A 26,507-nucleotide genomic window follows, 5' to 3' on the forward strand; every position below is an offset into this window, starting at 1 on the left:
CTACAGTTCTGACATTTTTTGTATAACAAAAAGCTCTTCTGCTAAAAGTTTTTATTTTTTATGAACAGTGACACATGTTGCAATGACTTGCATATCTTTGAGTGATTGCATGCTTCTTCCCTAAAACAGATGTCACCATGGTTGCATCCACCAGTCATAGACATTACCTTCCTCTGTTATGATAAGCAATTATTCCATTGTCTTTCATCTCTGCCATGACCTCATGTAAAAACACAATCTTTTACACTTAAATAGTGGTGGACATCACAGAAGCATGCATGTGCAGACAGAAGAAACTGTAACAATGACAATGAAGCTGATTTTTTTTTGGGGGGGGGGTTGTCTGCAGAGCATCTTGAGATTAAACGTCCACAGACTGACATGTTTCAGATAACAGCTCAGCCAGCGACATTCCTTACACGCTTTTTACAAATTTAATTTACATACATATTAACCCCTGTAACACTCACTTATTTACAGCCTGGGGAAAGGAAGAGATGTCAGTTATCTAAACTGAACCAACTTATAGTTGAGCTGTGGGAAACTTCTCTTTATTATACTGTAAATTTAATGAACATTTAAGAATTTGCAAAGCAAAGTGGTGCATCAAAAAAAGATTTTAGCCTTAGATTTGGGGAATTCATCTCCTTCTCACATGCCAGTATAGAGGCAGCATCAGAATATAACCTACTAATTCAAGTAGAGAAGAGCAGAGCTTTAAGTTCATGAGATCTTCACATCCATAAGAAGTTTGGCCACTTTGTTTTTCTTTTGACTTGGTGTCAAAACTCAGAAGATCAGCATTTCATAAGGCCAAAGAGGTAATAATAAAACAGTGTAAGAAAAATGAGTGGTGTATCCCAAAACTCCAGTATTTTAAGAATGACATATGAACTAGTTTCAAGATGATAAAACTTGCTTTCAATGTAGTTTACTTACTGAATTAACTAGCAAACTAGCAGGGTTTTGTCCCCAAGCCTAATGGTTCAATCTGACTTCTTCCCCTTCATACGTTAAAATGTCTTTAGAAAAGACATTGAAGCCTGCCTAAGACCGGTCAGGCACCTTGTGGTGTTGCTTGCTGCCCATGGTTTGAGAATGTATGTACAAAGTAGTTGCATATACTTTCCATGGTGCTTCGGTAAAAAGGTAAATAATTTACAAATATGGTTCCTGAATTCTTGGATGTTCCAAGGCATTTTTAAAAATGTCATGAGAAAAGTCATTTTCCAGTGTACAGTAAATTGTTTATGACACACTAGCAAAGGCAATGAATCATGTGCAATGACTGTCCTTACATTGGGCATGTTAAATCAAGGCAGAGTACTGAAATCTGGCAGTAATGTTTCCTTGGCAGTTAATGTGGAGTGGAAGTTAAAGTCAGAACTATGTGTATTTCAGCTACCTCATGTGCACGGTTTTAAACACCACCACCACCAGCTCTTGCTTTCTGACACATGCACAAATACACTCAGCATCACCAGCAAATACAAGTTAACTTGTAAGCTAAACCTTAAGGAATATTCCCTGGTAAAAGTCTGCAGCTACTTCTTGCTAACTAATACCTTGTCTATTTTTTAGATTTAAGGGGATAAGAGGAGAAAGACACCTTTTTCAGTCATGACTGGCATTCCCATGATCCCAGATTCTGTCTGCCTTTTTGTGCAGGCACGATCAGGTAAAAAAGCCCTGATGTTAAAGAACTGACTCATGGCTCTGTCTTCACTGTGGCAAAATATGCAGTCAGGCAGCCAAAATTTAAAAGATGTCAGAGGTTTATCCAACTTTGTAGGAGCAGCTGATAAAGCTGTGATCAGCTCACATGCTCCCCTGCAAACTGCATGACAAACAAAGCATAAGGCTGGAATTTGAGCCAACTTTAAAATCAGACCTTTGACTCAAAAATGGGGTCAGAAGCCAACTGAAATCACAGTTTAAGCCTAATAATAGGCTAATCAAAAGTTTCAGCATCCAGAATTACTGGAAAGTATGCCAATTTTGTGAAGAAATATAATAGAAAGTCTGTTTTTACTTTTTCTGATGTTTGTTTTGTTGACTGTGATTTTAGCTTGTTTTAAGATAGATGCATGATTTGTCCTGCAACAGTCACTGGAGTCTTCAGGAAAACATAAGTCCTTCTGTCTTGCTGAATTACTTAACAGCAAGTGATATTAGAGATGTTTATCTTGGTGCAAACCTTGCACAGCAGAACAGGCTTCTGGACCACCTCTTAAGTTTTTAGCTTAGAATAAGAGTTTTTCAGACAGATGTCTCAGATAGTCTAGCTGTCTAGCTGTGCAAAATCCACTGTCCATCATTGTGTCTTTGCCCTCAGTTTCTCTCCTTTCTCTCACTAAGTTTAGTGAGGATTGCCTGGTTCTCATGAGCCAGCTGTGCTCTCATCTCTGCTGATTAGGTGAGGGTGATGTAATCTTCTGCGGTCAACGGTGCAGACAGATGTGAGGGGAAAACCACCAGTATCTGTGCTGCTGGCGCCTGTACAAACAGACACATGCCTGTCAGGATGTCTTAGTGTGGTTGTCAGTACAGTTTTACAGAGCTGGGACCTGGCACAGATTGAGTTTCCATAAATCTGAGTGAAACGGGTCAGTCTGAGGACAAAGTGTAAGTGTGAAGTTATTTTCCAGCTCTTATATCTCTGTCAGAATATCAGCCAAATACATGTTATACCGAGTTAGATCTATCAGTCTGGAAAACAGGCATTTCCAGCAGGTTGACACAGTGTTACAAAGCTGACAGCAGTGACAAATAACATTGAAATGACTAAATCAGATGTCTTTACTGCATCACCTATAGAACGGAGAGTATGACAGAAAGACAAATGAGTCAGGCTTGGGATGTTTTTCTTTCACCATCACTGCCACCTGTGACGCTGCCCTGTGATTAATATCTTTGGTGATTAATCTCCTCTGTACTGATGCAGCCTTTCATCCAGACTTTGTTTTTACGTTGACCTGAAGAGTAACTCAGCTGAACTTGACTCTCAGGGTCACGATCTATACAACACAGGATTGTTTGACGGACTCTTGTAAAGTTTTTTACAAGAGTTTTTTTTACAAGCACTTTAATGACTTTGTCAGTATAACTACGGGGTTTTCTTACCCCATCCACTCGGGTCTGTGTGATAGCGGTGACCTTAACAAGACAGGCTAGTGATTATGAGGGCAGGGAGGACTGTTATGGATATAAGGTCTCACTAAACCAATGTCTGACCAATCCCAGAGAAAAAGAGTACGGTGTCAAAACAGTACAGTATAATACAATACAGTATTGTTAAGGTCAGCAGTTAAAGTTTTTTTATTATCAGTTGATCTTTTAATCCCTTAATCTGCAAAATAGAAGAGAAAAGCCATGCTCTGTTGAAAATTCTCATAAATGTCATTGTCTGAAGGTCTGTGGATCAAGTGTAAAGCTCTGAGCACTTAAACAAGGATGAAGTACAATTAGTTTTATTTCCCCTCCCTGAGACTTTAAGCTTGAAACTGCATTACAGAAGTACAAAAGATTAAAAAAGTCAAAATACTGTGGGTGAAAATGGCATGTAAGTCATTTTTGATTTATTGACATTTTTGTTCAAACTGACCCGTCACTAAACTGTTCATCAGTGGCATCACTATATAGACAGTGAGTCAGTTTGCAGTGTTACCTACCATTACATTAGGGGGGCTGCCTGAGGGCACCATCAGGAAGGATGGAGGACTGACACAACCCCAGTAGGACTCTGGATGTCATTGCCATCCAGTCAAAAATAATACTCCACACATTTAGGGTGAAATAAGGGGTGGACATGGGCAGGTAGTAGGGTTGCGACAAGCCCTTGGTAGTGCTGTGGTTGTCCCAAGGGCCAAAAAACTACTGTTGGTCTGCGGGTGTATTACCAGGTGTTTTAAGGCCTGGCTGAAACAGATGCCATAGAGCTTGACCTTGGCTGCTGAGGGATGCATATGCTTTGTCATGTGTCGGGTTTGACTCTAGCTGCCTTCCTCTCTCTCCTGCCCTGGGTTGTGGCAAATCAGGCCCCATGTCCATCCAGTCCCTGGTGCCATGCATGACTAAAACTTATCCACATTACTATATACTGGGACTTAAATTTTCAAAGGTGCATCAGTTCAGTGAGCCTGTTGAACAGAACAGTGCTGTTTTCATTGCTTTTTGTCTGCAAGCTATCTGACAATAATTAAAAAAGGTTTGCTGGTCTAATATTTGTTATGTTCACAATCTTTTTACTGACTACATGGTTTTATTTGCTGATTAGCACTGAACAAGGGTAGAAATATAAACATGAAAGGAAATTTTGGCATTTTTGGAGTCCTCCATCAACAGACGTAATGAAAAACACCAGTATCAGAAATTGGCTTAGATTGGCTTAAATTGGTGTATTCAAAACATCAATATCTGTATCTTTACAATCAATGTATCTCTAATCCGTAACAGTGAAAAAATTTTAGACTGGCATTATCTTGCTCTTATTTCATCGTACTTGAGTATTGGCAAAAAGTGGCTCTGATTCTTACATTGTTTGACTTCACTGTGTCTTGTTTGCTGTATGAAGACAGTTGGTGCTGCATGAATGTTGGAATATTTTTATTGTAGCCGCAGCAGCTCTCTGAGAGTCACTGTTCTAGTATTATGGTGCAGTTCCCATGCACTGATAGTCCTAGATCCATTTATTATGTCAGCCTGAAAACATATTCATGTTTCAGCTTGACAAAAATACATCCAAATCACGTTGCTGACAGGAAAACTGTAACATGAAACATGGTAGTAGATACAGTTTGTTATGTAATTTGGAAACCCTGATCTGTTTTTCAGCACAGTCTTATGGCTGTATGCCTCACAGGTAACAGCAACAATCATGGAAATAAATCAACAAACTTAAAGGGACTTTAGACAATTTCATTCTACTGAGTGAGTGTTTGAAACTGATGTTAATGTTTTCTGTGGAAATACAGTGCCCTCTTTTAGCTGGAAATGTTTGCTTTTAATCTCTCGATGATCTCTCTGTTGGTGCTGGGATTGGGTGGTTTGCCGTAGTTCCAACACACACCTTGTTTTACTTCTTCTGTATCCACTCAAGTTGATGTGTTTCTCCTTCAGTGCTCCAGCAGACTCATTACCTGACTCACCAACTCCCTCAGCCATCCAAAAACCCCTTCTCTGCTTTCCTCATCTCATGTAAAACCCTCAGTTACAGTCCATGCTGCCCTCCCTGCCCTATGCTGCTTTGTTTTTTCTAACCGGTATGCAAGACACATGTAGCACAAAGGCTTTCTCCCCCCATCTGTTTGCATGTTCAGCCGACAAATTCCTCATCTGGCTGTATGGTTCATGGAAGCACAAAAAGACACCCGGAACATGCAGAGGAAAAGTCAGTTAAGTTGAGAGCATTAATGAGCATGCAGTCATAGTTAACTGCCTTATATTATGTCATTTCTGTGGTTCTGATGCTAAAGCCCCACGATAAATCTCACTAAATACCTGGATAGACAAGGTTAAAGAACTTCCAATGTTGCTCTTAGTACACAGGCCAGTGGATTACCACAGGTGCTGTTTATGTGTCTGGTCAGAGTCCAGCTTTGGGGAATGGCTGTTTGAAAAGTCCACTTCTCCAGATGTATTTGGAGCTCCTCTGCTAAGACCCTTTCACCTCTTTCATCTGTTCTACAGCTCCCCCAAAGGTGGGGTCTTGGGATGGATCCTGTCCCAGGAGCTGGCTACATATTGTGCCTTTGTGTCTGCTTTGTGAGAAATGAAACATCCCTCATGCAGAGCAAACTGTCAGATTCACATCTGTGAAAACACAAAGCTTATTTGTTTAAGTAAGAATCTCTGCATCGACAAAGTTTTACTGTCACTCTGAAGATAAATTGCTTATTGTAATGCTGTTTAGCTAAAGCTGCATCCTGATGGTTATAATTAATAAGTCATCCATGAGTTAATATTTGCAAAGAAAATATGCAATGCATATAATCCATAAATGAGTACTTCCGAGTAATATCAACAGGCTACCTCCTTGCCTTTTTTTCAGGAGTCATGTTAGTGGTTTATATTATCTTATGTTTTAACTTTGCATGTCAAGGACAGGTCATTTTCAAGCCCTCTTCTCAGGTTTCAAAAATAACTATCCCATACTCAGTACTTGGTCCAGATGTTAAAGGATTTACTCTTTACTTTTTCTTGAGTAGATTCAACCAGTAAGTCTACTTCTACTAGATTTTAACCAAAGTAACTGAGCTTCAGTGGTATCAAATGTAGTATTTTTGCATTGAAATGTCTGTAATACTCCTATCAATGGTTGCTGGTACACCTGTATCAATGCTGTCACAGGTCTGCCAGTGAATGGATTTCTGCAATAGCGTAATCACTGGTTTCATATCATGTGCTGTTTTATAGTGCACACACTAAAAACACCGTTAGCATAGCATATTGATACTGTATGTGATAGACGAAGCTCAGTCTGAGTCCAGTCATCAGCTTGTTTTTCTCTGACTCTTAAGAACAGCTAGGTAACATGCCAAACGTCACCCAGTTGTGTTAGTGTAACATGAATGAATAAATGTGAATAATAACGGCAACATACAGCGATTGGTTTGTTTGCAAAGCATGTCTAGTGGCCAATCTGGGGCTCAAACACAAGCTCTGAGCCACAGTAGATTGGTTCAGTTCATCTAAAGTCAAGTGCTGCAGTGATTCTTACAATAATAATACAATAATAATTCTTATACTAATAGCTAACAACTGTTTAAATGTATTTATTTACTCATGACTCACATGTCAAGTTCAAAATAGTATCTTTACACAACTCAGCAGGAGAGAAATGAAACTTAAAACTACAGGTGCAGTTGCAAGGAAGTGAATATAGAGAGATTTATTAGAAAAATAAATAAATAATGTAATCTTTTGCACAGACATGAGTTCAGTGTGCCATCATATTTTAGAGGAAGAAATGGGGTTGTAACACCTGAATATGCATTTAAATTTGGCATCTCTTTTTATATCATGAGATACATTTCAGGCCGTACTGCCAAGCCCTAACTCCTGAATTAAATCTGTTTTTAGTTGAGTTCTTAAATTACCTCAAATATTTCCAACAGTTTTCAAAACAAGGGAATTTAATTGTTCTAATTGTGATGGAATGTGGCTTGTTACAGTGGCTTGCATTATGGAGCCAACATTACTGACACCATTTTTTAGCATTTACATGAAATGCTGGATGTTACATGAAAGACTGCGACATAATGTAGTGGGAGCTGCAGATAGAAGCTTTCTTTCTTTTGCAGCATTTCATTCATGTTTTGTGCCTCCCCATGGCCACACTGGGCATTTCCAGGCCAAGCGAGCTCAACCCAACTATGCGGCTTACTTTGTGTTTTGAATTTAGGACTCTATTCATTAAAACAGCATGAAGTACAGCTCATTTACACAAAATTAAACCACGTTTTGGTGTCAAGGATGAATTACATAATGAGAGAGAAAAGCTGTGAAAGTGGTCTTCTTAATTCGTGCTGTGAGTAGTCCCAGATTTTGTTGCTAGTAGCTGACAGTATTAACCAGGATAGGGCACTATTAACAGCTTTCCTCCCTTTTTATGTAAGAAGCATTAATTAAACAAATGGTAAGCCCCAAACAGCGTGTCTGTACTCATCATTTTTTGTTACTATTTTGACTGAGTTTGATATTTTTGCCCTTTCTGCCACCATTGAATGCAAGAAGTCACAACACATCTGCTAAAGAGCGTGTGCTGAAAAGTGGTTATTACAAATAAAAAATAACGTAGAAGCTGTATTTAGCCTATATTATATATCAATATGCAGTGTTACAGGGCTGGATTAAAAGGAAGGGCTAGGTGAAAGTACTTGTCAAACTGTTGTAAATCAACTGGTCATGCCAGGTTATGCCATTAAATCTAAAATCCTCTTTGCTTGTCTGTTTAGTCACACTTACATTGACCTTAACCTCTGAGACCTGAAGGCCATCATGCTGAGGGGGGACTCTGTCAAACAGTGGAACAAACGTGATGGATGGCCTGGATTCCCCTCACTCAGAGTGACCTTTTGCCCTTTTGTCATTTACAAAACACGGGAAGCTAATGTTACACTGTGGAGGTTTTTTCATTAAGCTGTTTAATGTCTCAGGTTCACTACCTACCTATCAGCACACCAAAGAAAGGAGAAAATTGAGATTGATACTTGACATCAGTGTCACCCACAGGCTTCATAGTTTTGATGTGAAGAATACCCTGAAGCTCCGCAGGGCTGTAACTATATCATTAGTACTATCCACTCTGTCCTTTGATGAATTTTTCAGTCTAGAAGTAGACCAAGGCAAGTGTTGACTGGTGATCTTCTATGTTTCCTTCTCCTTGAGGAAAATTGTCTTATGGAAACTTGTCTGGTTTTGGTGAATCTGCTGTGTGTCAAAAGCTATGGTTGAAAAAATTTTCAATTTTATTTTTGAAACCACATGCTTTCAACAGTACAATAGCTGTTATTGTTGTGTTCTACCATGGATAGCACCAAAGTTACGAAAGAAAAATAGATATATAGTCTTACCTTCAACCCAAAGTGGCTGTGTGCAGAGAAAGAGAGAGAATGCACAGTGGTGGGAGTTCAAATAAAGAGAGTGAGCGCTGGTAGAGGTAATACATAGAAATAACACTTTATTTTCTGAATATTAAACAGTGGTTAGAAATTTAAGAGCTTTGATTTTGTTTGATTGCTACTGATACACACTCCTTTCTGCTTCCATCACTCATTGTTTGAAACTGAGGCTGGGGGCTGAAACTCTTTTAGGGTTAAGGATGCAATTACAAAGGCAGCTCCGCAGTGAAGCTTTTGCTTAAACTAAGACTAGTGCAGAGTCTGTTAATGTTAGCATTTCTAGCTTCTAAGAAAGCTTTATTTGCATACTACAATAACAAATATTATCTGCATTTCTTGATTATGTTGTTACAAGCTACACAAACATGCACATAACTGTGACACCAATGTTACTGGTTATAAATTTAAAATAAAATTGTGTCTTTAAAATAAACTTAAAGAGTCTTGAAAAAGGTCTTAAGAATTAGCCTATTAAATTTGACGTCTGCTTTTATAGGCCTTGTAAAGTGAGCCCCATAATCTGTTGATGCACCAGCTATTGGATGTGTTGGTACTGATACCATGTTGATACCTGATTTTGATGCTCATCCCTATCAGCACCAGAGTCTGGTGGACAGCTTTCACACCAGGGTTAACAAGACAAACCAGCATGGCATGTGAACTTGAGATTGTTTCAACTGTCCCAGTCAGCTTAGATGTGAAAGCACCCTTAGAATTCATGTTTTAATATTTATGTCTGAGAGCACAAATCGGGATGAGCTTAATGTCCATCTCATTGTTGTTACAGTTTTTCAGCATGGCCTAAATGATGGATCTATGGACTGAATGCTTTACTTTTCCTGAAACAGACCACAAGAATGACAAAAACCAAGCAATCAATCTCCAAATTTTTCTCCAAAAGGAGTGTCTTTGGGGACAGTTAGTTAGTTAGACTTTGGTTAAAAAATTGAAATCTTAAAGCAATGCTGTTGGATTGCATGATGATTTTAGGGGAGGTTCTCAAAGGTCGTGAGATCATTTAGAAGTTCAGTAATTTTGTTTAAGCTTGTAATAATTCTTTAGTGAGTTTTGTTGGTTAAAACTTTGAGCAGTAGTAACATTAGTGACTGAATTTCTGTTCACATAAAAGTTAAATACACCTGTATTGTAGCAGAGATCGGAAATCAACTTTGAAAGTGGTGTTTTTTATTTTTACTGGGGATTTTTTCAATACTTTTTATAGTCAAGAGAAAACCTCAAGACGTCATGCTACTATAACCACTAAGTGCCACACAGGGACTCTGACTCTTCTAACTTGTGCCACCATAATGTTTAATTTACTTTGCTGATGACTGGCTCCTCTGTTCTTAGGCCATCTTTGAAGGGATTACAACAGCAGTTAAGTGAGAGAAAACCAGCACAGGAAGTTTTTATGTCCCTCTTAACCCTCCAGGACTGAGTGATTAGTTGCTGTGGATAACCACTATGAGTTCATGCAGGAGGAGAACCAGTCCTGTGGTTTTAACGGTCCATTCAAGGAGGGACAAAAGTGCTTTGCAAGGAAAACAAAGAAAAATAGGAATGGATCTTGGAATATATACATATTTGTTGAAGTAGGGTGGCGTAAAAGCAGAGCAAATTAGATTGTAATGTTTCCAGACATTCATATTAAAAAACATTAATGTGTACATGTTGAATGTCTTCTACTCACTGCTCCCCTCTGTAGCTCTCCCCTCCCATGTTTTCTCTTGAGCATACCCTTTATGGCATTGTAACCCCCTTAAAATGCCACATACTTCCTGCTTTAGATGAGGAAATGTTAAAGACATGGGTTTATATCTTCTGTGCTCTGACCTTTTCACTATTGTATGAGGGCTTACAGTATAGCTGTTTTATCCATCCAGGTTATTTCAGTCCCTCTGTGCCCCAAATAAGTCTGAAGGCCTGGTTAACAAGCCCTCTTTCACACAAGTATGGATTTTACATGAGCTCAGGGATGTCCTCAGTAAAGGACACCTTTAGCATTGCATACCATCATTGTATCTTTTGCTCAAACTGCTCTGACAGAGGGTATTTCCATTAGGGTGCTGTTCATGTAAGGATTTATCAATATGCTGTTAAAGCTAAGCATGGCTGTGTAGGTGTGCTCTTTGTGTACACTTTGGCTGATAACTGACAGTTTGGGATGTGTAGGAACATGGTCTTTTTTCTTTCCTGTGTTCACCCCAACTTTCCAGCTCTTGTTTCCTACTTATCTGTCCCAGTGATTCCCTCCTCATTTACCGCCAGGATAGGGGGAAGTCTTTAATCTTCTGCCCCTTTTGGGCCGTCCGCTTCCAGCACAACAGCCCAATAATTGTGCCACACAGTAATGGAGCTATCTGTTGGTCTGTCTCAGAGTATTAGAGTAATGTGATCCTAATGCAGGACAGCGTGGCGGCTGGCTCCGCTCGCCCTGATTGCAGCTGCTGGAGGTAGGCCAGACCAGGAGGTATTGGTGGGCAGGAAGGGTTTGATTTAGACTGGAGGGAGGATGTCTTATCATGTCCCTGTCGTTATCACTGCAGAACCACCCACTAACAACCACTGGTTCTTTATCCACAAGGGGAAACCTTAGATGGTTATGTCACAGTCAGATACAGCGAATAGTATTTTTTTAGGCATATTTTTTTATGCTGCTTGTTTTAAAATTAAGATGCCTGCATTTATTATACCATTTTAAACATTTATTTTTCAATCTCAAAATCAAGCCCAAGACAACTTGCTAGCCAGTGCTGGCTAATTGGTTGAAAGGAATGTTTTACCTCTTGGTAAGCCTTGCCCACCAAATTACATCATACTGTTTACTAACACTTAAAGATTGTCGGGTGGCTGCATTACAGTTTAGATTTGATTAGAGGGGCATCTGGACACAGAAAAGTTTAGCGGTATCCACAAAAGTATGTATCCACATGGAGCGAGTATTTTGGGAGCCTGAAAGCACTACTTTATGAAACCAGATCCCAGCATGAACAAATCTGTATACGGCAACCATTTTGTCTCTGTCTACGCCTAAGAGTGTTGCAGATAATTGCAGTGTGTTTGTGTGTTCTGCTCCTCTACAACCACTGTGAGCAACAAATGGTCATGGAGATCAGCATACACCACATATAGATCCATTGCAGAGTGCAACCAGAAATGCAGCCAGGAGAAAGTTTTGGGTAAAAGAAAAGTTTTGGGTGCGCTTGGTTAACAATCTTCTTCTGTGTTTCCGGTGCATTTCCATGGCAGCGTTACAGTTCCACTTAAGGCCCATTTATACTCCCGTTACATACAAAAATGTATAAGTCCTTTTCAAACGATGTTACCGTCACTGCTCACATACTTCCATGCGTCCTTTACATTGGCATGGATGTTCACCAATACATCCACCTGGGGGGGCAGCCCAGAGTCAAAAGTTTGTGACAACAACAAACTCAAAAACAAACATGGCGACTGTGGAGGAGGCATTGATAATGTACCTCTTGCATAAAAGACAAAAACGGAGGCAGCATTTCTAACCAACTCGCACAATTTTTCCTCAAAAAGTTCCGCCATTGTTATTCCTTCTTCGTGTCTCACTAGAGCTACGTATCAGGTGGTGACAGCCACACTGCCCCCACGGTTTCCGGTAGTACTGCTCCGTTTGGCCCGTATCTGTAAGCTTTATGGAAATGTGCAGAAATACGGACGAAATGAATGCGGAGCATGAACAGAAGGCTCCGTCCGTATCCGTATCCGTATCCATATTTAACGTTGAGCACAAATGGGCCTTTACATGCCTGGCATATAAACTACAGTGTTTTGGTCCTTTTGAATAGTTTCATGCTTGCACAGACATTTCTTGAAACAGTCCCGTGTTCATGGAAACTTTTTGAAAACAAAACAGAAATATGTTTTTGTCACTATGTGGACAAGGCCTTGTATTGTGGGCTTACAGTGGTTTATGTCGCTGATGTCATTTAGCAGAATCTTTTAGACAAAAGTATCTGCTAATGACATTGTAAAATTGTAACTGCTAACCTTGCACATCCCTAGTAATCTGTTTGGCCCACGTAGACGGACTGGAGAAAGTAGATTCTACCCCAAAACCAACAAAAATATGTAATAAGCAGCACAGAACCCCATATCGCAAGCCCTTTAAACTGGGAGTTATTTTGATAACCAGTGGCAGTGGCTTTGAGTCATTGAAGGGGTCGATCTGTGTGCTGAAACTATCTCATTACAGATTATTGTGCTAGAGGTTATGTGGATTTACTCTGTTTCTTTATTGGCGTCATTTTTCATTCTGGACCTTCGATTAAATATGACATCAAAACATTTCATGTATGTGTAGACCTTCCAATGCTAAAGGTGTAAAAAGGCTTTGCTATGTTTCAGGTAAAAAAGGCTTTACAAACAACTGACAGAGATTACATAATAGACAGTTGAGTGAAAGCGTCATTCAATCTCTCCACCTGTGCCCTTTAACCCTTTAAAAGTCAACCGTCTGCTCTACATAACACTGTAAACAGCTGAATTAATAAACTTTAGGAGCTCAGTTCCTCTGTCTCTCCTGAGGTTTGTCTCAGTGCACACTGTGTAAAATATCTATAAACCTCAGAAACGTGCCTGTCTGTGTTTGAAGAGGAAACAGGCCCCACTGATTAGCTCACAAAGTCAGCGTGCCGTAAAGACGCTCTGGTAAAATGTTGGAGAACGAGAGTGTTTGTGTCCTGTATCAGCGACCCTCAGTGACCCTGCATGCCATGTCTGACCCTTGACGGCTGACACAGCTGCCTGAACTTGGAACCGTGTGTTGATATCCACATGATAAATTCATTTTTAGTTACCACAGGTTTGTGGACAGATCTTTGCATGAAGTCTTATGTTTCTTTTAGCTATTTTTTTCCTACTTTGTTTCCGAGTAGCATGTTTTTGATCTGTGAAGGAGTTGATTAGGTTGTCTGAAGTTTGACCATCTCATTCATGATAAAGACCTCTGTGTTGCTGGTTTCTTTATATAAGGTAATAACCCTCAGTTACATTATCGTCCCTTGTTATTTTATCTAGATTAGGGCTTTGAAGTGCTAATAAGCACAAAATAGAAAACACATTGGGACACCAGCAGGTCCATGTTCAACTTTTTTGTTTGTTTTCTGGCAATAATTTTTGCTCAAGACTTCTCAATTGCTTATTCATAAGGTCGTCTTTATAATTGAGTACTGATACTGCTGTAAAATCCCATCTACTATGGCAGTCAAAGAACAGCAACATTTTTGATGACTGTTACAGTATTGTGCTCCTCACTGTGCTGTTTATTCTGTATTGAGTCATGCACACAGTAGATGGACATTAAACGTTTGGCCAGTTGCATTGCAAACCAATCAGTCAACAATCATTGATTGGTTTTGACCCTTTGTCTACAACAGAACCTGGCACCGTCTCTCTCCTGCTGGCCAGTTTTCCCTCTTTTCAAATTGCCAGCACTGGACCGACTCAGAGCTGGGAATCAGCCAAACCCAGTAATTGCTGCAACTCCAGAGTGTTACAAAAATAGAGGAATTGTAGACTGGCTTTACTCTGGCCTCATGCCATTCTCTATTGTTGGCTGACGGTGGACCTGGGCTTTGGTACCTACTGTAACAGTCTGCCATAAAGTCTGTAAGCTCCTTACATGCTCCACTGATGTCTGAGCCAAAAGAAATTAGTTCAATCATTCGAGGTGCGTCCAAGGCTAAGTGCCTTGGGAATGTAGACTGTAGTGGAGTGCATGCCTTTCTTTTTGGCCTCTCTCTGCTCCAGAACTCAAAAGTCAGGTCCAAAGAAAATCCTGTTTTCATGTTCACACTGAAGCATCACCCCACTGGAATGAGAGTGTTTGAATGTCTGAGGTTTTTCACCCTTGAAAATGCAGAACATGCTCAGAGCTTTCCTGGTTTTAAATCGCTCCATCTGCTCAGCACTTCCACAACTCATTTTTCACTGCTGTCAAAGTGACTTTATCAAAGATTGTATGACAGCATTGTACAGCAGTATTCTTTTCTTGCTGCTAATTAAATGGGCACATTGTGAGGATGATTTATATGGCGGGGTTACTGAGAAATGACTGGATGAATATGTGTAGCTGGCAGCTATACTCCTTTCAGAGTGGACCACATCCAAAAGCAAACAAATATGCAGCCAGATTATACACTGATTGTTGCCTTTTTTGGTTTGTTCATATACAGTATGTTAGCTTTGTTTGCACTGGTGTACCATATGTGCAGATGTAGGGTTCATGAATACAGCTGTTCATGCTCTGTACTTTAACACATTTTATTTCTGCAGGCCTGTGTAGTCACAGCATGTTTGAGTGTATGCTGCTGAGTTAGTGTGTTGCACAATAGATGTCTCTGGTGAAGAAATTGACTCCCAGTGTAGCGTTAGATCTTACACATTGATAGCAGCACAACAAAGCTAAATGGGGGTAATCACTTTGTATTGTGTTTATTTATAAATCCTAAAGGATCAGTGGTCCTTTTTCATTTTGATGAGGATATTTGGCAAGTTTTGCTTCTGCAAAGGGAGATAGGGAATGACTCTTATGTCCAGGTGTCCAGTGGAATGTTTTGAGATAGATGTGAATTGGAAAATGAGACTACTGCCTCTTTCTTATTGCTCTTGATGCTATCAGTCTTAACCATCAACCCAGTCCATCAAGTATAGGGACTAAGAATGACTAAGGATTAGAAGCAAAAGAGAGGTTTTATCTAGCCTTTGTCCTTATTAACTACACCCAACATGTGTGTTACAAAAATAATATAAATAGTGAATAATATAGATAATATCCTGTGTTAGATGGGAATTCGTGCAAACATTCATTCTTGGATTGATAAAAAGAAATTGTTTCTTAACAAATAAAACAAACCATCTTGGGTAATAACATTCATTTTGGATTAATATATTGGCTTTTTTCTAGACGGTGGATGTAGCATTTTAGGAGGCTGTCATATATGGAACAAAACTTTATCCTAGTACACTTACCCCAGTGCCCAGTTTCAATTGGTCAGTGTGAAAGCAAGTGTACTATTCTTGGGCACCAGTAAAGTAAGTAAGTAAAGTTTATTTGTATAGCACTTTCCACAGACAGCAGTCACAAAGTGCTTTACACAGACAAAAAAAATAAGAGAGATAAAAGCGATGGTTATGAGATCACCACAAGATTTTTTTGTGTAGGCTGGTAACTTTATTAATTTGTTGATATAGATAAAGTGCATACTGTTACCTGTAATAGTGAAAAGATGAGAAAGAATTTAAAAGGTTAAAAAAGAGAAAGATCCAATTGTTTAGGGATAAGGCTAAGGGAGATTAAAAATGAAGATGAGAGATAAAACACTGCGTGACAAAATGATGTTAAGGAGAAATGCATAATATGTCTTGTCCTCCAATGCTTGTGCCCTACCAACATGCTGTCATAATAAGCAAGGCCCACATTGCAAAAAAAATTTACAGGTAAGCTTTCTGCTATGACTGCATCATGCTTTTTGCTCCGTTGCCTGCTCGTCGCTTGCTGATGACAGGTTGAACTGAAAATGATGGTAATCAAGGTTCAAGGTTATGCCTGAAGTCAGCAGCTACTTCAGTGTAGACAGTAAGTCTCCCCCCTGCTCTCTGACTTCAGTCAGGTCTCTACTGTAGCAAGTTTAACTCTTTTATTTGCAGCCTAGCAGAGGGATAATACTCCCAGAGTTTAGAAGTTTTAAAATGAGACTGTGTTGCATTGCCTCTGCCAATGGACACTGTTTTGTCTCCATGTTGTGCCATGTTTGCTGATGTCCTTATGCAACTCTCAGCAAAGATAGTAAGGATGTGAGATAGCTTATCCCTGATCAATCTCCAGTCCAGACAACAATGTCATTTTTATGTACAGCATGAAAACCTGCACAATGACGCAACCAAGGAAATCTGGTTAAATGCATAGAGGACTTACTTTTTCATCAAGTTTTTCTGATGTTGAAAAATCATTCAAGCTCAAAATGTACCAAAACCAGAGGGGGACTTCTTGTTTAATTCATTCTTGGGTTGAGTTTAAAGTGCTTCATGTGTTCTAAAATGCAGAGAACTCATGAAGAAAGGCTTATGCCATTTCATATTGCAATGCAGAATGCATGAGAACCATATGTGTTTCTCATAAACAACCCTTTCAAAAAGATCATAGATGAGTTACATATGATCAGCCTGTCAGAAAGCTTTTCCCAGATTGTTAACCCTGCTTTGTGTTGAAACTACAGGCATATACATTTCTGGATGATGATCAATAAGAAAAAAGAAACATTGTTATCCAAATCATTGTTATCCATTGTCACTACCCACCGATATGCCATAAAGTATTTATGTATCAAGTAAATCAGATCAGATTTATGCAGTAGCTCTTGAAGTCAAGTAAACACAGAATCACTGAGGTCTCTTTGGTATTTGTTTGCATTTCTCTCTGGAGGCTTTTGTATTCTTTTGCATGACAATGGTAGGTCATTAAGACCTCCATTTGTTGCTCAGATTATCACTTTTCTCATCAGATGACGACTGCAGAGATTTATGGGAAGGATCAGAACATGCTGTGATAATAAAGAGGAGATGCTTTGCAGTGATAGGGGGAATTTGAAGAAGAGCCCACACAGCTGTTTATCATTTTCACTTTCCCCCTGATGCACTGCATTTTGTTGTGCTCATCTCTCTGAGTTAATGTTTCTGGCTCGTGCTTGTTCTGTTTTTTGGCTATAAACCATTACCAGTACAACACATGTTGGTGTTACTGTTATTATCACTGACTTTTACACAATCCAAGGCCACTAATGGATAACAAGAGCAAAGTTTAGGCACTACTTCAGTAGGTGTAAACTTTTTGTCTGTGTTAATAAGGACAGCAATTATCAGAAGAATGAACATACCCTGAAACTTCTCACTGTTCACACGTTTTTTTTGTTTTTTTTTTTCAGTGAGGCTGAAACATCTGTTTTACTTTCACAGGAAACAGAACAGGCATGACTGGCAGCCCCCCCTCGTAATGACTTGATCCTTTGATTATAGCGTTGGGAGAAAAGCACATGAGTATGTTCCTAAGTTTCCTTGAGGGCACAGTATTGGCACATGTAATGTTCTTTCATGAACAAGTGAGGCTTAATGGAAACCATCAGAGCATTAGTGTGTGAGAACATTTTCCACATCCTGAGGCGATAAATTACCACTCATTTAGATATTGTAGCTTCAACAATCCCCTACACTTACTCCTTGATATAACAACGAAGTTCCTGCATTGTGTGATTGATGTTAATGTTGTTATTATGGTTCATTGCAATTTGTAAATTGTTCGAAGCAGGCATAGTTTTATGGTCTAAACATTGCCTGATGAATGAAGGATCTTCTTATTTAGCGTGCAAAAACAGATTCGATGCATACCTACACATAGATTTTGTGAAGATTGTTTAATTTGATTTTCTGGAGTACAAATCTGTCATGAGAAAGGTTCTGGCTGTGGTTTCAGGCTATAGAGGTAGCAATTACTTGGTTTTCTTACTTGATTAAAACGTTTCTACCTTTCAGATTCTGATCTCTCACTGTGGACTTGTATCTAATTTATTAACCAGTTAGTTCAATAAGGCATTGGTTGTTGAACAGGAAAAAAAATATAATAAACAAAGTAGTTGTTTTTCTTTCATTAAGTCGCTCCTAGACCTGCAGAGGACCAGATTTTGAGCCTCTTGGCCATGACCAATGACCAGCTGGTAGAGCTGGAAGATATGTCCTAACATTTACAGTACAATATTGTTATGCCCTTTGCAATATTATACTGTTGTATTACAAAATTTAAAGGGGTAATGCATTGAAGGGAAGCTACATAGCAAGGTTACAGGAGTAGAACCACACCTTAACCAGGCCTCTTCCTGCGTTTCTATAAATTCAAACCTGCTCATCTCCTTCCCTCTCGTTCTTGCTTTCCCTTCAACCCTTCCTCCCACCTCTTTCCTCTATTTCTCTCTCTACGCTATCCACAGGGCTCTCAAAAAGGGGTTTGTCATGCAGATTCTCAAATAGGTTGTTTCCACCGAACAGTCCGGTTCAGTTTGGTACAGAACAGCAGCTTTTTTTGTGTTTTCATATAATATAGTTGGAAAGTGCCACAAAAAAAAACCCAAAACACCCATACCATCCCATTTTTTTGGCACCCTTTCATAGGGGAACCAATCTTACCTATCGACCCCAAAAAGTGGAGCTGCACACATAACAATAGGGGATTGCACTATCCATTTTCCTCTTGATCACATTCCAGAGGTTTTCAGTGGGGTTCAGTTCTGGAGATTGGGCTGGCCATGACAGGGTCTTGATCTGGTGGTGCTCCAACCACATCTTGATTGGCTTAGCTGTGTCGAATGAAGCAGTGGCCTGCTGGAACAACCAATCCTCAGAGTTTGGGAACATTGTCAGAACAGAAGGAAGCAAGTTTCCTCCAGGATAATCTTGTTCGTGGCTTGATGAATTACTTAATTACTTAATGTCAAGTTATTTGTGGAGGTACATTATGAGAGACAAGCTGGTCCTCATGCCCAGCTTTAAAGACTGGTGGGCTGTGTTGTGAGGAGGGTATGACCTAACAGGCTACAGTGTTTGTAGCACATTATGGCAGCTGTCCTTCTGAATGACACTTAAGACAATGCAGATAATTTCTGGTTCTGGTTTCTTGAAGCCATAAATAAATGAAAAAACTATCTTTTATAGTTTCTTTGTGTGTTTTTGTTTACCTTCTTGGCAAACTTCTTGACCTCACATCTATTTGATCTGTTGTCTGAAGGCTTAAAGTGCAAAGAAACCCATCATTAAAACCATTTCTCCTCTATGAGTGGTTCTCGTCCATATATCTTGTTGGATTCCTGGAAGGCTGGTATGCAGAAATTTTTAGTGCGACACCAGATACGCTCCCTTGGTGCCATTCCTCGAGGCAGCAGAGTGTGACCACCCTGCTCTCTGTGGAGCTGTGATTTGTCTGGCACTGCTGTCAGGATGAGTGGAAATGGGCTGACAATTGAATCATTTAAGAACACACTCAGAGTGAAGCTTAATCAGTTCAAGCAACTCCATATCTGTGGAAACAGTCCTGAGACAAGATGAGGCACGATTATAGCCATTAAATCCCAGGGTCTCACGTTTAAGGGCTGCTATTGTAAACTGAAGAACTGTTGATCATGCAGATCATTTTGACATGAATGGCCGTTTTATCAAATTAATCTTCTCCTTTAGCTTCATTTTTCTCAGCCCTGCTGCATTATGACAAAGATATTAAAGTAGGGTCACTGTCATTTAAGAGTGTGAGCAAAACCAAACAATGCCAGTCTTTGAGTATAAACTCATGTTTTAAAAACAATTGGCTGTGCTTATTACCCTCAAAAGAATTTACCAGAAACCCCCTGAAGACATGAGGAGTGCTTCTATAGTTGGTCATATGATGTTGAAATGTAATATTTCCCTATGACCCACACTATATGATGCAAAACCAGCCAGTGAGAATTAAAACAATATTCAGAGCTGTTATCTATAGAGAAAGGCTGAATACTCAAAAAGGACGGTATCTTAGCCCTGCACAGATTTGAAAGGCAGTGGCCCTGTAAGTGGTTTCTGTTCTTCTGTTATGTCATAAGTGGTGTGTTCACAGTGTGTTAAAGGTTTTTTAGGGCCTGTTCACAGCATGTTACGGTTCAATTTCAGTGTGCCTGAAGGAGAATGCTTGCTGTGGTTGCTGCAGATGCTTGCTGCTTGGGTCGCCTAATGATAAAACATTGCAGAACATGCACTAAATGTGTATGTGAAAATTCATTATACCACTGAGTGCTTGTTGAACATGCCATTGGGCTTTTATGTACTAGTGTGATGGTTTCATGCTTAGATTAGAGCTTGGAACTTGAAAGTATTTACTCCTATTTAGATAACTTTGTATTTGTTTACTTCAAGATTGTCAAAAATGTTGATACTTTTTTGATACCTCATGCTTAAAATGAATACATTTTTTATGTTTGATGGTACTTAAGTACCACTGTTTTACGAATGAAACAGATCTTCATTCGAAATTTCATCTGCAGATGCCATGAGTGGAGAAAGAGACAGCTGATTGTTTCATATGTTGCTGGTCTTTGCTTCTTTGTATGTGTTGACTTATGTTTTAATTTACTGGGTGGCAAATCCATTTTATTAAGTCTCCAGCTTTTTTAAAGACACACGCTAATGTTTGTGAGTGTGTCAGCCAAATGGAGAGCAAAGGAGAGACAGTGATGTTTCCTGGTTCCTAGAAGTTTTCCTTTACATTGTGACCTGCAGCTGCTTGACAACCTCTTAGCCCTGGATGAAGACCGACCACCATAAAATGACCAAAATGACAAAAGATAAAAAATAAATAAAGAGCAGAATCAATGCACATACTCCTGGTTTAACTAATTTAGTTAAGAAGAAATAATTAATTTGAGGTATTCCCTTCATTGTTTTTAGGAAAATCTTATTGATTTTGCCTGTTATGACTATAAACAATATGTCTACTGTTTAGTGAGCCTTTTCTTATTTGCAGCTTGGAAGTAAAAAAAGTTAGAGGACATCATTTTGTCTTGTCATGGTATCAAAACAAGTATTAATATAATTTGATTTTAACCAGTATTGTATCAAATTTAAAAATTCTGGTATCACGACTAGTCTAGTTTATTTACAAGATTCATTTATCACACCATGCTGCTACTCTAAACAGAGAAAAATTAGGGATGCACAATAATTATCGGTACAGATATATTATCGGCCAATATTGCATATATTTTACGTATTTTTCAGTGTTCCTGTTTAGGAACACTTTGTTGCCCAGTAAAATACAATAGTGAACAAAGACAACAACAATAGCGCTGACATTATTCAGCTGTGTCGCTGACAGCACATCGCCCAGCGGACCAATCAAAGCATTTTAAAAAGCACCACTCAAACAGGAACGTCACTGTAACCAGGAGGAATGACAAAAAGTCTCACCAGCCGGTTATGAATTTCATATTATTTAAGATCGTTTTTATTATAACACTGGTGCTCTGGCTCTGTGAATCAAATTAATTCTACCTTCAACCGTCAGCCTCAGATTTCACACGGCTCTAACCTCTTTATCCACCAAGATGGGCTGTGAAAAGTTCTCCCAAACTTTGTAGTAGGTCCCATTGGTTAACAAAGTAATCCAATGCTGAAGTCCGTGTTGAAATCAGCAGGAAAGATGCTAATTAGCATACTTAACAAGCTAACACATGGTTGTCTGATGATGCATTCAAGTTGGCTGGGAAATTTTAGTGTTTATAGATTTGGTCTAAATATGTCGATATCTATATATTAAATAAAGCTAGTAATTCAAAAATGTATTTATTTATAATATTTTTAATCATTGAAGAACTTTTTGAAGGAGGTCGCAGCATTATTGATAATTTAAATGTAATTTATTCAGCCTGTTTATTTTAATACAATTTAATTTAAAAAAAATTAAATTTTATTTATTTGCTTCAATTACTGTACCGAAAACGTACCGAACCGTGACTTCGAAACCAAGGTACGCACCAAATCGAATTTTTTCTGTACGTTACACCCCTACTTAAAAGTCATCATCCTAACAACGTTAAAATGAAGTGACAGTAGCCGGTAGCCTCAGCCATGGGCATGAGGACCAAGCCAAAGGCTAATATCAGGCAGAGTACTGATCCAGCAGGTGTTAAAACTGCAGAAGGTTTGCCAGAGCCAAAAGGCAACACTAAATATAACAAAATCAGCCTTACAGTCTCCTGAGCCACCGCTACTTTCATCAACATATCCCTGCCTGCTCTGTTTGATGTGCTTTCATTCAGTTTGATCGAGGTTAGGAACAGAAGTTTAGCCACAGACAGGGGAAACACTGCTTCTGTGTTTATGCAGCAAACATGCTGAGACTTGATTAAAGCTAATACAGTGTTATGCAACATTACACAGCTACAAAAGTATCTAATAAATCTCACATGGAAAAAGACTTCTGTTGCACCCATTCATTTACATTTAGCACTGAAGAAAATATCCACAAATTTGATATGTAGCATAAAATTTACAAAGGTTTTTTTTTTTTTCCCACCAACAGGCAAATATTATTTCTTTCTCAGATCACATTAAAAGTTACGCTCTTACTTTAGACTTTACAGAGATTTTGATCAATGCAAATTATTGTTTAACTGTACAAAAAACCCCTTCTATATCTCAGTTTTTATACACAATATGTTTTTTTATTAAAGGATTAAAAGGCGACAATTGTTCTTAAGTTAGATGTACAAATCTTAATACAGTCCATGCTAATGTTGTAGTAACATACTCAATGGCATTTTCCCCTCTCTTTGCAATCTCTTGCTTGGGTGATTATCTTCTTAACTTTTTTTTTTTTTTTAAAGAGCCTTTTTAGTCATTATGTTTGTGTAAGTCATTTATTCAATATTCTTCTCTGAACTTTTGTCACAGATGAGCTGAACGTTCTGCTGGAGCTTTCTCCTCTGGTATCAAACAGTAGCAACACATCCATGACTTTAGATGACAGCAGGTGTCCAGTTCTACATGTGGGACAGTACTCAACGATGACTCTCCCTCTTCGACTACTCCTTACTGAAGCGTAAGGGTTTTTCCCACAGTAAAGACCTACACAGTACTTTGTATAACAGTATTTCATATCATGTATTGAAACTATCAAAGTCAGTTCATTGTGATAAGCAATATTTGGCCTCTAGAGCTTCCTATACCAATTTCATAACTTGTGTCCCTGATATTTTATTTGTATTTCTGTACCTATGTATGTGATGAATGTTTGTTCTTGTTTTAAGGTTTGCAAATGAGTTCAGTTTGCTGGTGCAGCTAAGGAGTCCTCAGAGAGATGAGTGCAGTGTCTTCACCATGCTCAGCCCTGACAGTCACATTATGCTGCAGCTCCGGATCAGTGCTTACGCTGTCATCTTTATAGGAACCCAACAACGGCACTATGAGTGAGCTTCTGTTTTTTGTCTTTTTTCTTACAAAATGCTTTTAAACCTCTTCAGATGACTTAAGAAGATAACATTTATGATTTATAAGCTTGAATTGTTCAAAATGTACCTGTAAGAAAAACAAGAGCATGCTTTTGACTCCTGTGCAGTACCCATTATCCAAAAATCCAGCTGTCAGTGGGTGATTACAGCATCCATCTCAGGTAATTGTGGACGGCTCATGCCCATTCCTGCTTTTTGGCCACAATCATTGCAAATGTGTCTGCAAGGTGGAGATAAGTTCAGTGGATGTGTGTTTGTTTGCAGCCTGTGTGTATTTGTTTGACTGTAGGCCGCCCCTTTGGAGAAATGATTTATTAGCTGTCCATTGGCAGGTTTTCTCCCCTTAAGCAACCAAAGCTTTAAGCAATACATCATGGCAAGACAGCAGACAGAACTAGGCCATAAAACTGACACACCTAGATGCTGTGCTCACCTTCTTCTGTTTACATGTGGCTAATAAGAATTTCATTCTAGTCTGTATTTCAGCCATCAAAGCTGCAGTGATTGACATGTGAATATTGAAAGGCAACCCTTTAAGTGTAAAAGCAGTACTACTGCATGAAAGAAGTTGTGAACACCTTTTTATTGCTTTAATTTGAACACACATAATCATAGAAATTGCAAATTTTATTCTCCACATCTTATAGGGACTTGTGTGTTGTCTTTTGGATTAGCTTCAATTAGCTGAAGACTCAAATTTGGTGTTTGAAATAAATTCCTGCTTTGTAGGGATAGAAAAAGCTGTGCTTACCACTCCCCACTTATCATCTGTGCTCCTGGGCACTAGATTGAGACAACATTAGCCACTTCTCCACTAACAAACCTGTAACTCCAGTCAGACTTTTGTATGACTTACATAATACCAGGGGGAAACAAAAGAGGGTTTGAAAAAGTTTGGTGCAAAAACATTATTGAAACTTGTAGAGTCAGAAGTCAGATTTTTCCTGTGTGCTTGGAGGCAATTTTTTCAACAGGAAGTTTCCAAATGGTGTGCAGAGATGAGTTCATGTGTTTAGGAGTATAACAGTCCATCTATGTATTATATATCTATACATCAGCTGGTTATTCAACCAGATTGATAGAAAGTCAAAACATCTATCTAAATGTCTCCTTTAAGCTATGGTTTTATTTTGAATTTCCTCCAGCTTGCCATGCCAGTTTCCTTTGGGATGCAGCAAATCAGCAACAATGTCAACAAAATTTGATGACATTGTTGCCAACTGATTTAATTGTCCATGTTTCATGCTGAATCTGCAAATTCCCTTGTTTTTCAGTGTGGAGATTGATAAAGAATGAGCCATTTCACCTCCTTACAATCTTTGCTCAGAATTGAATGCAAACAGTGATGCAACACAGAAACAAAATGCAGTCAATCCATCATCGTTGTTTCCCAAAATGTAGAAGCTCATGAGCGTTTACCCTTAAATGCAGATAAGTCTTCTATTTTCTGTTGCAGAGTCCTGACAAGAGCCAGGGAGCACAGGGGAAATTTGTCTGCTGTTGTACCAAAGCTAACTTTGGGACTAAACCTGCTGTTTTAACTTAGCAACAAGCAGACATGGGATCCCAGCTCGAGTTTTGAGGAGATGGGACGTTTATGGCTGCTCATGTGTTGACCTTACAATGTTTATCCATCATCTTCTGTTAACTTTGTCAGGTCAACTGAAAGCTCTAAAATTAATCACCTAACTACATACCAAATCTTGCTGTTCAACAGAGGGAGGCTTATAAGAAAATGCATTAGCCTTTAGCAGACCTCTGTTAGAGCCCTACTGATGAAAATGTGCAGGCATCACAAGACAAAATAACTTTGATATTTGATAACACAGTGACCCATGTGCATCTCTGTCAGGTTTCCAGTCAGCGGTCTGTCTGATGGAGAGTGGCACCATGTGGCTGTCAGTGTGTCTGCCAAGAGGCTGGCACTGTATGTTGACTGTTCTCTGCTGGAGAGTGTGGACTGGGTTTACCACGGCATGGAGATCAGCACAGACGGGCTGCTTGTGGTTGGAGGCATCGTTGAGGGGTTTGAGACTCCATTTGAAGTAAGTGATGTCTGTCTGGTTTTATCTGTTTTTCATGCCCTGCAACTTTCATTTTATTTATTTCTTTCCTATTGGTAAAAGGAGAAGCATAGAGAGGTCAAAGTCTCAGCTGAGTTCCTCAAAAGCTTTAGATTTTTTATACTCCATATGTGTACAATAATGTATGCTATATTACAAGATGGTTATGCAATATCCAGATGATATTTAAAACAACTGTTCCTGGGTTATAGGCCACATGTGTTTGATCCAGAATGTGAGGTTAGTCATGCTAAAGAGACAAGTATGCCTGCTCATCCTTTCACACCGAGGACAGAACACACAAGTAGATATTCCTGCTCCACCATATTTCCTTTTCATCATCGACACAAAGAGGTGTAGCCTATAATCCTTAGAAACCAAATGTTTGTTTTTATTAGGTATGCTTAGAATTCCCTGTAACCTGCTCTAACCAAAGTCTCAATTACCTCCCAAGCACCAGAGTTACATAAGATTACAGAGGAAACACTGATGACTGTTTGGACAGAGGATGAGTTCAATGTCCTCAGCTATCTCCCTGAAGACTTCTCACTTCACCTTACTTTATGGTCTGGATTCCACCAGGAAACCCACAGAGAAGAACATAAACTTAACAATGTGTCTGAACTTTAGAACTCATTGCAGAACTGCCTTTTTCATGTTAGAGTGAAATCTAACAAAATCCTTGCTATGTAGCAAGGAGAGGATAATATAGACTGGCAATCCTCAAATAGATTTAGAGGTTAGACTGTGGTACATGTTAAAATAATCCCAGT

The 26,507-nt window shown here is 39.1% G+C and overlaps 1 protein-coding gene across 1 annotated transcript in view; it reads left to right on the forward strand.

Moving 5' to 3' along the window:
• LOC121525257 (collagen alpha-1(XI) chain-like) overlaps positions 1 to 26,507 on the forward strand; it is a 108,025-nt gene that overhangs the window by 17,721 nt on the left and 63,797 nt on the right. Inside the window, exons 3-5 of the mRNA XM_041811141.1 lie at positions 23,115 to 23,262; positions 23,471 to 23,629; positions 25,524 to 25,716. Coding sequence (XP_041667075.1) covers positions 23,115 to 23,262; positions 23,471 to 23,629; positions 25,524 to 25,716 — 500 coding nt within the window. The remainder of the gene's footprint in view (positions 1 to 23,114; positions 23,263 to 23,470; positions 23,630 to 25,523; positions 25,717 to 26,507) is intronic.

This window comes from Cheilinus undulatus, linkage group 17 (genome assembly GCF_018320785.1).
Source record: "Cheilinus undulatus linkage group 17, ASM1832078v1, whole genome shotgun sequence".
Lineage (NCBI taxonomy): Eukaryota > Metazoa > Chordata > Actinopteri > Labriformes > Labridae > Cheilinus > Cheilinus undulatus.